The 13610-nt window shown below is 28.9% G+C and overlaps 1 protein-coding gene across 2 annotated transcripts; it reads right to left on the bottom strand.

Moving 5' to 3' along the window:
- Positions 1-1556: 1556 nt before the first annotated feature.
- LOC114312298 (B3 domain-containing transcription repressor VAL2) lies at positions 1557-7849 on the bottom strand. 2 transcript variants are annotated; one of them, XR_014336474.1, is made up of 9 exons: positions 7485-7800; positions 6033-6114; positions 5808-5906; positions 5504-5640; positions 5170-5269; positions 4130-4304; positions 3591-3670; positions 2404-2501; positions 1557-2031 (listed from the first exon to the last, which is right to left on the bottom strand). XR_014336474.1 is itself a non-coding variant. In XM_028258516.2 (8 exons), the coding sequence occupies exons 1-8, from the start codon at positions 7601-7603 to the stop codon at positions 1930-1932; spliced, it is 894 nt and encodes a 297-aa protein (XP_028114317.2). In that variant the 5' UTR covers positions 7604-7849; the 3' UTR covers positions 1557-1929. The 2 variants fall into 2 exon arrangements, 1 of the variants encoding a protein (XP_028114317.2); XM_028258516.2 differs by lacking the exon at positions 2404-2501 and having other exon boundaries at positions 7485-7849.
- Between the last annotated feature and the right edge of the window lie 5761 nt (positions 7850-13610).

The following is a 13610-nucleotide window of genomic DNA, read 5'->3' on the forward strand; positions in this document are numbered from 1 at the left end:
TTTCCTGTTTTGCCCCTAACTTGTTTGGGAATTTCTTATTTTGCTCTGTTATTTTGTATAATTTATTAATGGTATAACAAACAATAGTACTGGGGACCCCAGCACCCCCACCTCCACGTGGGGGCCTGTGAGAGCCAGACTAAAAAAAAAAAAATTGAGCCAATAAAAAAACAGTGGGGGTGGTAGAGGTCACCCCCACTGGGGGTCTCAGTCTTTTTCCTATAACAAATTGAATAAAGGTTTTCTCATAAATATGCAAACATTCTGGTCAATTATAAAACAAAATTTTTTTATTTTTAATAAATTACAAATACATTCATAATGTTTGTTTAAAGTATGAATTAGTCCTATAATAATACAAATTACAACTATCGTTTGTTATATATTTTAATTTAACCCAATAATCAGAAGAAAAAAAAAAACTACTCTTCTACGCAATAATAAATTATCAAAATTGTTCATTGCAAAATATTTCTCAGGTCATTAAAAACTGTTAAATGACGTAATACTTTATTTATTAACAAAATGGTTAACCGAAAGATATTTTTAATATCATTAAAAATTGTTAATTAACTTAATTATTAATAAAATTGATTATTTTTTATGCGAATATAATTTATTTATTAATAAAATGGGTCTTCTTTATTAGTTTAGTTTTTTTGTTTTAGATGGGAAATTTTCTTATCTTTTTTTAGTAAGATGTATACTTTATTTTGTTTATCTTTATGTCTTCACACTTAGTCTCATTGAAAAAGAAAAGAATATAATTATGTTAAAACGATATGACTTAATATATTTTTTCTAATGGTTATTATTTATAATACAATTTATATAATTCTATCATAAATCTAATAATTTATTCTATTTAATTTCATAAAATAATATTCTTATTTTTAAAAATTATTAAAATACAAAACTTAAATATATTGTAGTAGTAGACCGTGCCTTGCACGGGCCTTTGTAACTAGTAATATATATACATAGCTCCAGTTCGGGTAATAAACACATCAAAATTATTCACGTTTAAAAAACTATCAGCTTGTTTGGTTCAGAATTTTAGAAAACAAATTTCAAAAAATTCAATTTTTTTTTATTTTCCACATTTAAATGTTTTCAATGAATTTTTTAAATATTTTAAGTAATTTTTTTTTTAATTTTTAGACACACCTAACATAAATACGCTTAAAACGTATAATATTTGTAAAAAAAATATTTAAAAAATACACTAAATACCAAAAAATATGAAAATTCATTACATATTTTATATTTTTTGTGTATTTATTAATTTTTTAAAATATGTTTTTACAAATATTTTACTATTTAGATACATATAAGTAATGTGCATTAAAGAGGCAAAAAAAAATGCTTAGAATTTAAAAAATATTCATTAAAAACAAAAAATACGAAAAATAAAAAATTTAATTTTCAAAAAACTAAAACCAAACAAACTGATTTTTGTTCAAATTGACTTTCTTTTTAAATCCCTGTACAATAATGCCATTTTTGCACGAACCAACAGAATGAAATGAATTTCTACCCATTTGCTGCTCAACAACTTTCAAGAAAGCAATATATTACATCATAGCCAGAAGGCATCTAACTCACTAAGATATCAACAGTTCAAGTCTTAAACCATAGAAGACTTCAAAAAAGCGATATATTACAGCATAACCAGAAAGCATCTAACTCACTAAGATGTCAAGAGTTCGAGTCTCGCTCCATACAAGACTTTCCTTCCCCTAAACTACGGCTCCAATGTATCAAAAAAGAAACTGATATATTACAGCATAATGAAACATCACTGGATATCTGTTTATTCACAGTCGCAGCACCTGGCCTTCTAGGGACCATCCACCATCCATTGTCATCATACCAACCTTACTTTTTGGAACCCCGAGTCAAGGATTTCACTTTAAACACAAACAAAAATCAGAGTTTTACGACCGAAGGACCACATTCTTGCGAATTCTTCCCAGGCAGGAAGCATAGATTTGGTTTCGAAATGGGAGCATCATCTAGTGTACCATGTTCCTGCAAATAGTATAGAAAGGTTATTCTGAATTCAAGCATGATTATGGATTTGAGTTGCAGCTGATATTTGTAGGTAGTAAAAGCATTGTCATTTCAGCTTTTCTGTTCAAATCACTCCTATTTGAAGATTGACTAAACATGAATTTGCTTTTTATAAACTTCAAGGAATCAAAAAATGAAAAAGAAGGCACATTTTATACTCTAACAAACTAGTTCAATCGACTAAGAAAACAATCCCAACAACTACCCAATTACAAGGCACATGAATTTGGTTTTGTAAACTCAGAAGGAATCGGAAAATGTAAAGGAAGAAAAAAAATCCTTAGGGAAGGGGGAAGACTCCTTTGATACACTAACAAATTAGTTCTTAACTGAAGGCTTGTGCATAAAAACCATCAAAAGCATCCACAGGAAAGCATAAAATTCAGAATGGCCTTTATAATCTTCTTACTGAAACATCAGGCCGAAACCTGAACAAGAAATAATTAATAAAAAAAAAAGAATTAGAGCTCTTAGTATGATCAAAAACATTAGATTGACAAGAATTAATCCATTCAATCAAATTAGAAATTGAAATACAAATTATGTCAGCAGGAAAAGCTGTATGAAAAAAGCATGCATCCATCTGTTGTGAAGACAGCATCTATTCAGTTATCAATGGTTCTCCCCGTCTGGTGAAATCTAGATGCTCGCTCACACTTCTATTGTTCATTAAGTAAGAATTAAGGTACAAGTATATCAAGAGAATGCAAATGACCAAACGTATGCATTTATTAAAACAATTCCTCAACAGAATTCAGAACTTACTTTCTAGCTTCCATACAATAGATGAGATAATATTTGGACTGATTTTCACAAATGAAAATCATTTTATGAGCCTCCCTAGTTTACTTGCATTGCTTTTTCTGTGCGTACAATTGTCCCTAGTGGACATCAGAAGTTTTAAACCGAGGCTTTTAACTTATCAAGACTTTTCTTTCAAATGACTTCCATTTTTTCTGCTACATATATGAAATGAATCATCTAAGCACTCTCAAAGAGAGAGTACATTATAATTTGGGAATTCAACTCGAAGTCGTCAAAACTAACACATGAGAAATTTGACAAGACAGGGTTAGTGACTCATCTGAAATACACCAAAAAAGCCTCAAATCCAGACTACGAAGCACAATCGTGTGTGTTGAACATTGAGATTCCTAGGACACAACCCAACACATGTTGGGCACACCTCCATACACGTCTTATTTTTTAATCAATTTAGAACTAGATACACTTCGGACACTTGGGAAACACACTCTGACCAATTATAAGTGTTTGAAATACATTGCAAGTTTGCAGAAAACAACTTGGGAGTCAACAATTAAAATCAAAATAATGTTGAGGACTAGTGGAGTTGTAAAATAAAACACAAGCAACATTGACTGCCATAGATGCATTTTATAATAGACAAGCATCCAAATATTCTGATAGGATTTCATCAAGAACAATGATCCATTCCACACATGCCCTAACAGACTCCTAAAAAAAGAAAAAAATTACACGCATACACTTTGCCATACCTCATAAGGTGATACACTAGCACAAGTCTTTCTCAATCCCATGACCAACTTTTTCTCTGGTTCAATCCTATAAAATGTCACTGCAAGAAAGAATAACTCTTAGTCCTAGGTAAGGAAAACTCATCATGTGCACATGCATGAAAAATCACAATCGCACATGATTACATAAGCACCTTAACAACTTTTCAGGTAATAGCCAGCATGGTGACTTATGTCATTGGTTAACATAGATAGTATTCAGGATGATGGAAGAACAAAGGTCCACGAAGAAGGAACCATAAGTGAAGAACAAAATATTCAACAACCCAGATATGGAGTGCTTGAATTGAACCAATAAAATAGTATAATTGTCCACAGAGGCAGAATTCAAACGGAAATTACTATTATTACTGTGAGTATAGAGGAAATTATGATCTGCATAACTGAAGGTATGGCAAGGCAACTTCTCTAGTATCATTCCATTACAAACAAACCCAAAATAAAAAAGTAAATGATAAAGGTCCACTTAACTTCTTCCACACATGAATTGTGCAACTTACCTATGTCACCCGCTTGCCATTGCACTGAAACCATATAATCTCTAAGCCCTTCTAGAACATACATCTTGCTGCCACTATTGGGCCAAAAGTGGAACTGAAATTCCCATTCCTTGCCTTCTGTATCCTGGATTTTGAGAGGGCACCCATGTGGGGTAGTAATTTTGGGGAAAAAAGCCTGTTTGATGATGAGGGTTATGAACACAAGCAATTTTAAATCCAAGCTCTTAAGCTACCGTGTTAACTAATGGGTAACAATACATATCATAAGAATGCATTTTTATGGGTACCTAAAGCCTCAGGTTAATTAATCACAGCATGCAGAAATAATCATATATCAGTGCCATGTATACTGAGTGCTGTGCAAAATGCATTGTGAACAGACTGGAGAGTGTACAATCCCAAAATGGTGGAGGAGGGCATATGCCAAATTCCCAACAACGTAGAATGATTCATGACCCATCAGATTCATTAGCTCAAAGAGGAAAGGTGTTTCTGTCTATGTATCCTCTGTTTTGTGTTTGCTCAATTCTCTATCATTTTACAAAACCATTTTTACCAGGTAATGGTTAAAGAACTGAAATAAATCTTCTTGCAGCATATAGCAACAAAAATATTCTTTTTAAAAAAAAAAGAAGATTCTTAAGATATAGGAACAACCCGCAGTGTCACGCATGGCAAAAGAATTTTTACAACCAGGGAATCTACTCTGCAAGTAAAAACTTACAGCTAATTTAATCCTTTAAACCCAAATAAACTAAGGAATAATAGATAATAATACATTGCCCAAATAGCAACGGCTGCACCAAAGAAAATGGTCCAACGGAGTTTGCAAAATAACAAAGGCATGAACAATGCATTAATTTTTCAGTGAACATGAAAATCATTCACAGTATCCCTCAAGCATTTGTCAAGATGCCACCCTTTACATTGCAGTTGCCACTGACGTCAAAATCAGTAGTAGCATGTCCAAAATATTAACTCAATGAATTCAAATTATTTTAATAATTTAAAATTTCAAACTTGGAAGTGCACAGACCTACCTCTGCACATTTTTTTGGTATCACGAGACGTGCCAGCTTGTGATCAGCATCACTAGCAGACAATAATTTCTCGAACAATGGAATGACAACAGAATTTGTTCTTACTTATAGTCAAGGATTGTTTACATGATGCCAAGTTAGAAACATAATAAAATGAATGCAAGCTCACATCAAAGCCATTCCCAGCATACCATTGAAAATTGAAACAGATTGAACAGGAGATAAGACAAATTGGAACAACCTCGGGTGACTTCTCAACAGCTTGATAATATAGCTAGAGTGTCTATCTTATATACAGAGAAATCAAGAAGATGAATGGAAAATTAGAGGATACTTTCTGGCGATCTGTTGTAACTCTTGATCAGTCACCCGAGGCCAGTATTGAGGATCTATCTGGATTGGCCTAGCGGCATCCCCTTGTGGTTCTCCAATTCCTATTTGAGTTTCAGAATATAGACATCGTTTTCGTGCCTGAAATAACAAGTGTTAAAATTAAACCTTACAGCATAAAAGTGAGTACAAAGTAACCAATTAGGGAAAGCATGAAGCACCAAAATCATGGCAACTGTTGAAAGTTTTAAGCATAAGGGGCAAGAAAGCAACAAAATGTGATGAGAAAGAAAGTAGCTTCCTCTTACCAGAATGAAATTAACCTTTGAGCATTCCATGCAGATCACTCCACCAAAATCCAACAGCATATATGCATGGAATGACGCAATACATCCGCAGTGAACCAACTGCAAAAGAAGTTTGGAATAACATAGAAAAGGCAATGTTGAAATCAAGTATCTTCAACAGATGATTTGATCCACCAATCAATTTTAGCAAAAATTGGTGCAGCAAATAGCAACTTCTCAATGCACCTTTCCACAAGATTCGCAGTCCCTCCAACCATCATCATTTGCATGATAAGTGTCACAGAATCTTCCTTCCTCATACAAAGAGCTAAATGCACAATGGACCAAGTCAGATGTTGAAAGGTACAGAGATGCATCAGAAGATAAATGATGTCAATTGTGTCTTTTCATGCTTCACCATATTAAGTTGAGATACAACAAAAGTGTCCAATAACGATGATAACCTAATATAAATTATATAAATTTCTCACTCTTCTCGTGACAAACTCAACACACCATTAACTATAATATATTGACTCCTTATTTAATTCATAAATAATTTTTTAAAAAAAAATCCCTTTTATTATATTATATTTTATTGAGTTTTTTTTTTTTTTTAATTACATTGTATCTCAATTATAATGAAGTATAACGAATCATCAATTACAACACAAATCATAATTACATATAAACTTCTTTGGGAAGGGATTTGGGAAGCGAAGGGAAAATGTGTATGAAACTAGATGAAATGTAATTATATTTTATTCACATTTCAAACACCTTTTCCCTTTCCCTTCTCAAATCTCCCAACTAAACACAGCATTAGTGGGAAATAGAGACCCTAAATAAAACCAAGGGAATAAACCTATATGCATGCAGAAAGTTAAAATGGTTTTATTATAGTGATGTGTATGATATTGGAATAGTTTTGAAAAATTGATAATTGATTTTTTTTTACCAAACTAAACTGTGTTCCAAACCAGCCTAACCCAATAATTTGACTTATTTTTCCCCCTCCACCAAAATCCTAGTTCCGCCACTGCAAGAGAGCATGTTATCCAAGTTTAAAAAATGCCAAACATATAACTCCTGCCAAGTTAATCTACAATTCCACCCAAACCATAACACACTTGCTAGGGAAAATCGTACTTATATATCACCATAAATCTCATTCGCATCACTCCTTTTAACTTCAATTCACCAATTAATCACCCAAGCCCCAAATTCAAGAATTATATATATATGCCCAATTTTTTTATTCCTGGTGATCCTAAGTCTGCATGAAAACCTCAAGGAATGCAACCATGTTTGCACATCGATGCAAAAGGAACGATTAAAACACATGTAAAATTCCCTTCAAAGCAAACCCACCAATATCTAGCACCAATTACAGCAAAAAACATTCCACATTCCAGCAACGTAGAGTCATTACAAGATTTCTTGACATGCAAGAAAACAACAAAAGGCTCAAAAAGAGAGCCAAATGCCTCAAATTCAAGATTAGAGCAGAGAAATATAAAATAATTAACGTATTAATCACTTACTCAAATTGATTAGAAACACTACAAGTCAACAAATAGGCTATAAATTCATTCAAGCAAATTATCAAACACAAAGATATCAACAATTTCAAAACCCATCAACGTAATTCACAGAGTGAGATAGAGAAAGAGAGAGAAAGAGAGGAGGGTTTATTACGAGCATCGATTGCAGAGCTGAGCGAAGTGGCCACTGCGAACCCTCCAACCGTTTCTGAACTGGGTGGAGTTTGAGTCCTCGCACTGAAAACAGGCTTTTCTAGACGATGAAGAAGCCATTGAAGCTCAGAACAGAGACCAATAAACCCTAGAGAGAGAGAGAAGAAGAAGAAGAAGTAGAAGATTGTGAAATGGAAATCTGGGTTGAGGGTAAGGAGTGGGGAATTGAGAGAAAGTGGGGGTGATGCTGTAATTATGAGATGAGTCAGCGGTTCTTCACATACAGCAAGGAAGAAAATTCGATTTTAGACATTGTTAGAAGAATCAGATTACTGACCCTTATTAATATTATGATTAATTTTGTGTATTTTTTGGGCATACCAAAAATACAAAAATAAATATAGAAAATATTTACACCAAGTTTGGGAACCACCTAAAATAATTAAAAAAATTATTACTACAAAGTTAACTTCTTCTTTTTATTTTTTTATAAATTTTTTCGTAAAAAATCAAATATATTTAAAGTTGAGCTTGAAAAGAATTTGAGAGACTTGTAGGGTTTATTATTTATTGGTCTCATTTTGGTATGTGAATGGTTGATTTTGTACGACTCTCAATTTATGTTATCTATGAAAAAAAATTATATCAATTCAAAAATTGTAAATTAATTACTTTTTGTTTTGTATTTAAAAAATAAATGACAAATATATTTTTAAAAATAAATCATGTAATTTTTTTAAAAATAAACATGATTTCGATCTTATTTCTTCTAATAATAATATTTACAAAAGGTCCTACACAGTAAATAACTTGAATTATTGAAACAATATGTATAATAATCTTAAAAATCCCTCAAATTCTTTTAAATTTATATTTGAATTTTTTGAAAAAAGTCCAACTCTATAGGAGGTTAATTGGGAGATTCGGTGGAATTTGATGATTTTTCAAGTGGGGCCCATGCTTCCATTTGGATACGAGTAGAAGTGGGTTGGCAAAAATTAATAGGTAAAAGCATCTTCAACGGTGTCTCAAATTTTTCATTAAATTTGAATAAAAAATGACTTATTTTATTAAATTTGATACCACTCACTCCAACGGTTCATCTTTTACCAAATGTATCCCGGGACAATCGGGTGGTTGACCGGCCGGTTGACCGGTTAGGTAAAATTTTTTTTTTTTTTTTTTTCGCGAATTATCTGAACTTTTTTCTGGACGACCGGGTGGTCGACCGGCCGGTCGACCAGTTAGGCAAAATTTTTTTTTTTTTTTTTTAACGGTTTGAACTTTTTTTCCTGAACTGTTTGAATCTTTACTGGTTGACCGGTTGGTCAACCGGCCGGGAAACCGGCTGGTTGATCGGTGTACCTCTTTCAACAGTCAGTAACAGTGATTTGGTAAAATCTGTGTCTCGTTCTCAGTTTGATGCTTTTTTTGCTGAAATGTCATTTTGATATCAATCTGGTGCAACGGTTGGAGCATAAAAAAGTGCATTTTTCATCAAAATTTGAATCTGATACCAACTTTGATTCACCATTGGAGATGGTCTAAAGAATTTTGTCAGTAAAGGCTCTGTTCGAGATGGGCTATTTGGAGTTTGGGATTATTTATAAAAGAAAAATGCTTCATACCACTAATTTAGCACCACTAATGCACCATTAATGATGTGACATCATGTGGATCCCACCACTCATGTAATAGTTTGGCTTTTGTTTTATTTTATTTTATTTTTTTTTACATTGCCACCTCATTAATGATGTTTTTAGAGCTTCAAATTTAGTGCTCTAAATCACCACTCTTTATAAAATTTAAAAAGTTAAAAAAATTATTAAAAAAATTAAAAAGTTCATATTATTGGGGAAAGTTTGTGGAAGAAATTTAGATGGTAAAATTACTTTTGAATTTAATTACTTAAAAGTCGAAAAGTCAACTAGAATGGAATTGTCATTTTGATTTTACTATAATATTTTATTATATATATTTTCGTAAAAAGTCAAAAAATTATCCTAAACATATATCTTTTTTCTCTACTTTTTTAATGAAAAAGTCAAAAAGTACACTTATAAAGTACGTTAAAATAATTAATAAGCAAAAATATTATATTTAATTTATAATTATTTTATTTTTTCTTTTATAATTATCAAATTAATTTTAAAAAATTAAATATCTTTCTAAACACAACTTTTGACCAAGTTAAAATAGTTAAAAAGTCAACTAAAATAGTTAAACTTTCCAAATGAGGCCTTAATGAGTTGAGTTAAGTAGTGAATTATTTAAAATTAAAATTTTAACTAATTGAGTAAATAAATTATATTTGATTTTAAAATTTATGTGATTTTTAAAAAGGGATAGTTACCAATCTGTTCTATTAATTAGATTTATTTATTTAAGGTCCTGACTAATAAATTTATCACTATAAATTTATTTATAAAAATAAGAGAGACTAATTTATCAATTAGACTTAATAGGTAATAAATTTCAAAAATAGGACTTATTAATAATTAATTTTTAAAAGCAATCTCAAATATATCTCAATTATCTAGTTTGAGTGATTTTATTTATTTATTTTTTAAATGAATTTATTGTACAAAAAAGTTATTACATCAAGTTTGAATGGAGCTCGAAAAGTTATCATCATTCAAAACATGTTGAAGTTTAATTGGGTTAATTGTTTCAAACAAGCTTCTAATAAATTGAATATAAATTATGTTTTGAATAGATTGTAAATGGCAACAAAAATACAACATACATAAAAATATATTTTTAAAAAATAATGTGTAGTCAAGATTCATTTTACCATGTTTGGCAACTTAATTTTTTGTTAAAATAGTCTCACACACACACACACATAAAATAAAAAAAAATAAAAAAAAATAACTAAAAAAATACTAAAAGATAAAGTTAAATATCTCAGTAATTCATAATTTTTGATAAAATTAGAAAAGGTTATTTCCAAACAAAATAGTTTTTTTTTAACTTTATAAAAAAATTTAAAAAACACTAAAAAACTATTAAAAAAATAATTCTATATCAAAAAAAAAAAAATCATATATAATGATATGACTCATTGTGAACCTTTCATTTCAAAATTAAATACTATTAAAAATAACTTTATTTATAATAATGATATTGTCACATATTCTTGTTAAATATTTTGTATGAATTAAATTTTTCTTAAAAAAATTAATTTCCAAACGAGACCAAATCTCCCTATATAAAAATTGAACCCATGTCATATTTGGGAAAATATCAATTAGTGATATTTTAAAAAAATTATTATAATTTATTGATAATTTTTATAAATAGTAATAATTAAAATTTTAAATTTTTTATGAATTTATAATTTTTTAAAAAATTTCAATGAATTGTAATTTTGCAATTATATTTTGGTAAAAATGTTTTTTTTTTCTTACAAATTTTCTAGTTTCTTATTTTTTTTGAAAGTGTAAATGAGGAATTGTATTAATATGTTGCCACCTGTCTGTTGAGCAGCTGAGCTGGTCTAGACTTTGCACAGGACTGTGACAGATGAGGCTCTCTTTTTTTTTTTTTTTTTTTTCAAAATAAATGTAATAGTCATAAAATACTTATATTATAAATAATATATATTTTTTTCTTTTTTTATCAATTCTGAAACTCAAGTTATACAATGCACACTAATGAATTAGAACCATACACGCACAATAATTTTACCATCATAATAATATAATTTTTTTATCATTACTTTAGTGAAATGCAATTTTCTCCACAAGCAAAAGACAAAACTAAAAGCGAAAAACAAAACAATAATAATGGGGGTGTTTAGGAAGTTAATTATTTTAATTTTTGATTGTGTTTGAGAAGTTAATTGATTTTTTTTATAATCGGATTTTATGTTTGTGAGAGAATATGGGTGTTTGGGAAGTTAACTATTTTAATAGGTTATTTTAATTTTGATTATTTTAATAAGTTAAATTTTTTGTGTTTGAAAATATAATTGTATTTTTTTATAGTTAGATGTAATATTTATGCGAGATAAGTGTAATGATTATAAATTTAATATGATATTTTATCTTATTAATTATTTTAGTTTTTTTTTTTAAAAAAATTTGGATAAAAAATATAAAAAAATAATATTTGCCAAACAAGGCTAATAAGACAAAAAGAGTCAAAACCGAGGTTTGAAATGGGTGCCCAGCCCAATGCCCATATTACGGGCGCGTTACAACCACACCCCCTAACCATTACTCCCAATTTTGAACAGAACTGTAGACCGCCGTACTACACGGTCAAACCTTTAGGCCACGTTGGTTGAATTCTTTAATTTTTAGAGTCATATTTTGGCTATGTTTGGCAGGTTAGTTTTGAATTAAAATCACTGTGTTTGGTTTGAATTTTTTAGATTAAGTTTTTTGAAAATTATTTTTTTTAATTTTTGTGTTTTTTTATTTTTAGTGAATATTTTTTAAATTTTAAACATTTTTTACTTTTTTAGATGCACCTTATTTCGATATATCTAAAAAGTAAAAAATTTGTGAAAAAATATTTTTAAAAATTAATAAATACATAAAAATACAAAAAATATACTGAATTCTTGTATTTTTTATATTTTTGGTATTTAATGAATTTTTAAAAGATTTTTTTTACAATTTTTTTACGTTTTAGGTGTATTTATGTTAGTTGTGTCTAAAAAATAAAAAAATTACTTAAAATATTAAAAAAATTCAATAAAAACAAAAAAACACGGAAAATAAGAGAGTAGAATTTTCTGAAAAGTGTTTTGAAAAACTAGAAACCAAGCAAGGTGGTCTTAAAATAAATTAAAAAATAATAAGATAAAATATTATATTTAAATTAAAATAATTTTATTTTTTTATAAAAATTAAAAAATAAAAAAACTTATTTTAATTGAGACTTTTTAGTCTCAAGCTAAAAAATTAAAAAATCAATTCACATCTCAATCCAAGGTTTTATAACATCTCTCATATATATATATTTTTTTTGTTTTAGTTCCAATATTTTTAATTTGCTTAATTTCAAATTTTGGGTTATTTTAGGGACAACAGCATAAGCTGTTTATTAATTTATTTTTTTATCATATTATTATATTTTTTTGTCCGTCTTTTCAAAAATATGTAAAAATTTCAGTTTGTAAGGTCTATTTTAGCCATATTGTTAGAGCATCTCCAATGCACTAGGCATATCATACTTGTTAGTTAAAATGCCTAGTGTGATTCACTTTTTTCAATTCCAACGCACTAGTCATATGATTAGGCATTTTGGCTCAACTCATATTCACTAGCTACATGTAGCTAGCCTTCAACGTTAGGCAAAATGTATTCAATCATTAGGATCATTTCCCTCCATCTTTGTTGTTGACGTGGCATTCTATAAAATTAATAGTATTTGGATTAATAGCTAAAATAAAGAGTATGGTTGGAGTAAAAACATAAAACAGTTGATAGGCAAAATAAAATATATACTTTATAGTAATATTTAGATAGGTAAAATGCCTACTACCGTTGGAGATGCTCTTAATAGCCAACTTTTTGACTCTTTTGAACCCACATTATCTCTTTATTTTTTTACACATTTTTTTAAATTAAAAAAAAATTAAAAAATTAACTATTAACCTATTTTCCAAAATAGGCTATGTCATACCCAAAATAATCCTTTGTGTCAATTTGGTTGAATTAATAACGCTATTTGAATTTTTGATGAAAATTAATTATTGAGTTGGTTAAGGCTAATTTATTGAATTGATTTAGTTTATAATTTTATTAAAAAAATATGGCATGTGCAATTTATGTTAGTCTTTTTCATTAAAAAAATGTTAATTAGATTAAATTGGGACAAGTAAAAAAATACAGAATTAAGATTGAATTAGTTCAAATTATAAGAGCTAAAATGACACAAAGACCAAATTGAGTAATGCTATACAAAAAAAAAAAAAAAAATTCATATAGTATAATAATATGACTTATTGTGAACCTTCATTTTAAAACAAAATACCATTAAATATGAATTTATTTATAATAATAGTATTGTCATGTAATTTTTGTTAAGTTTTTTATATGAATTTTATGTGTAAATAAAATTTTCATTTCTATTTGTTTCCTATTTTGTTTTTTTTTTTTTTTTTTTTTGGCCT

Source organism: Camellia sinensis, chromosome 7 (genome assembly GCF_055761805.1).
Source record: "Camellia sinensis isolate YWXY chromosome 7, ASM5576180v1, whole genome shotgun sequence".
In the NCBI taxonomy this organism is placed as follows: domain Eukaryota; kingdom Viridiplantae; phylum Streptophyta; class Magnoliopsida; order Ericales; family Theaceae; genus Camellia; species Camellia sinensis.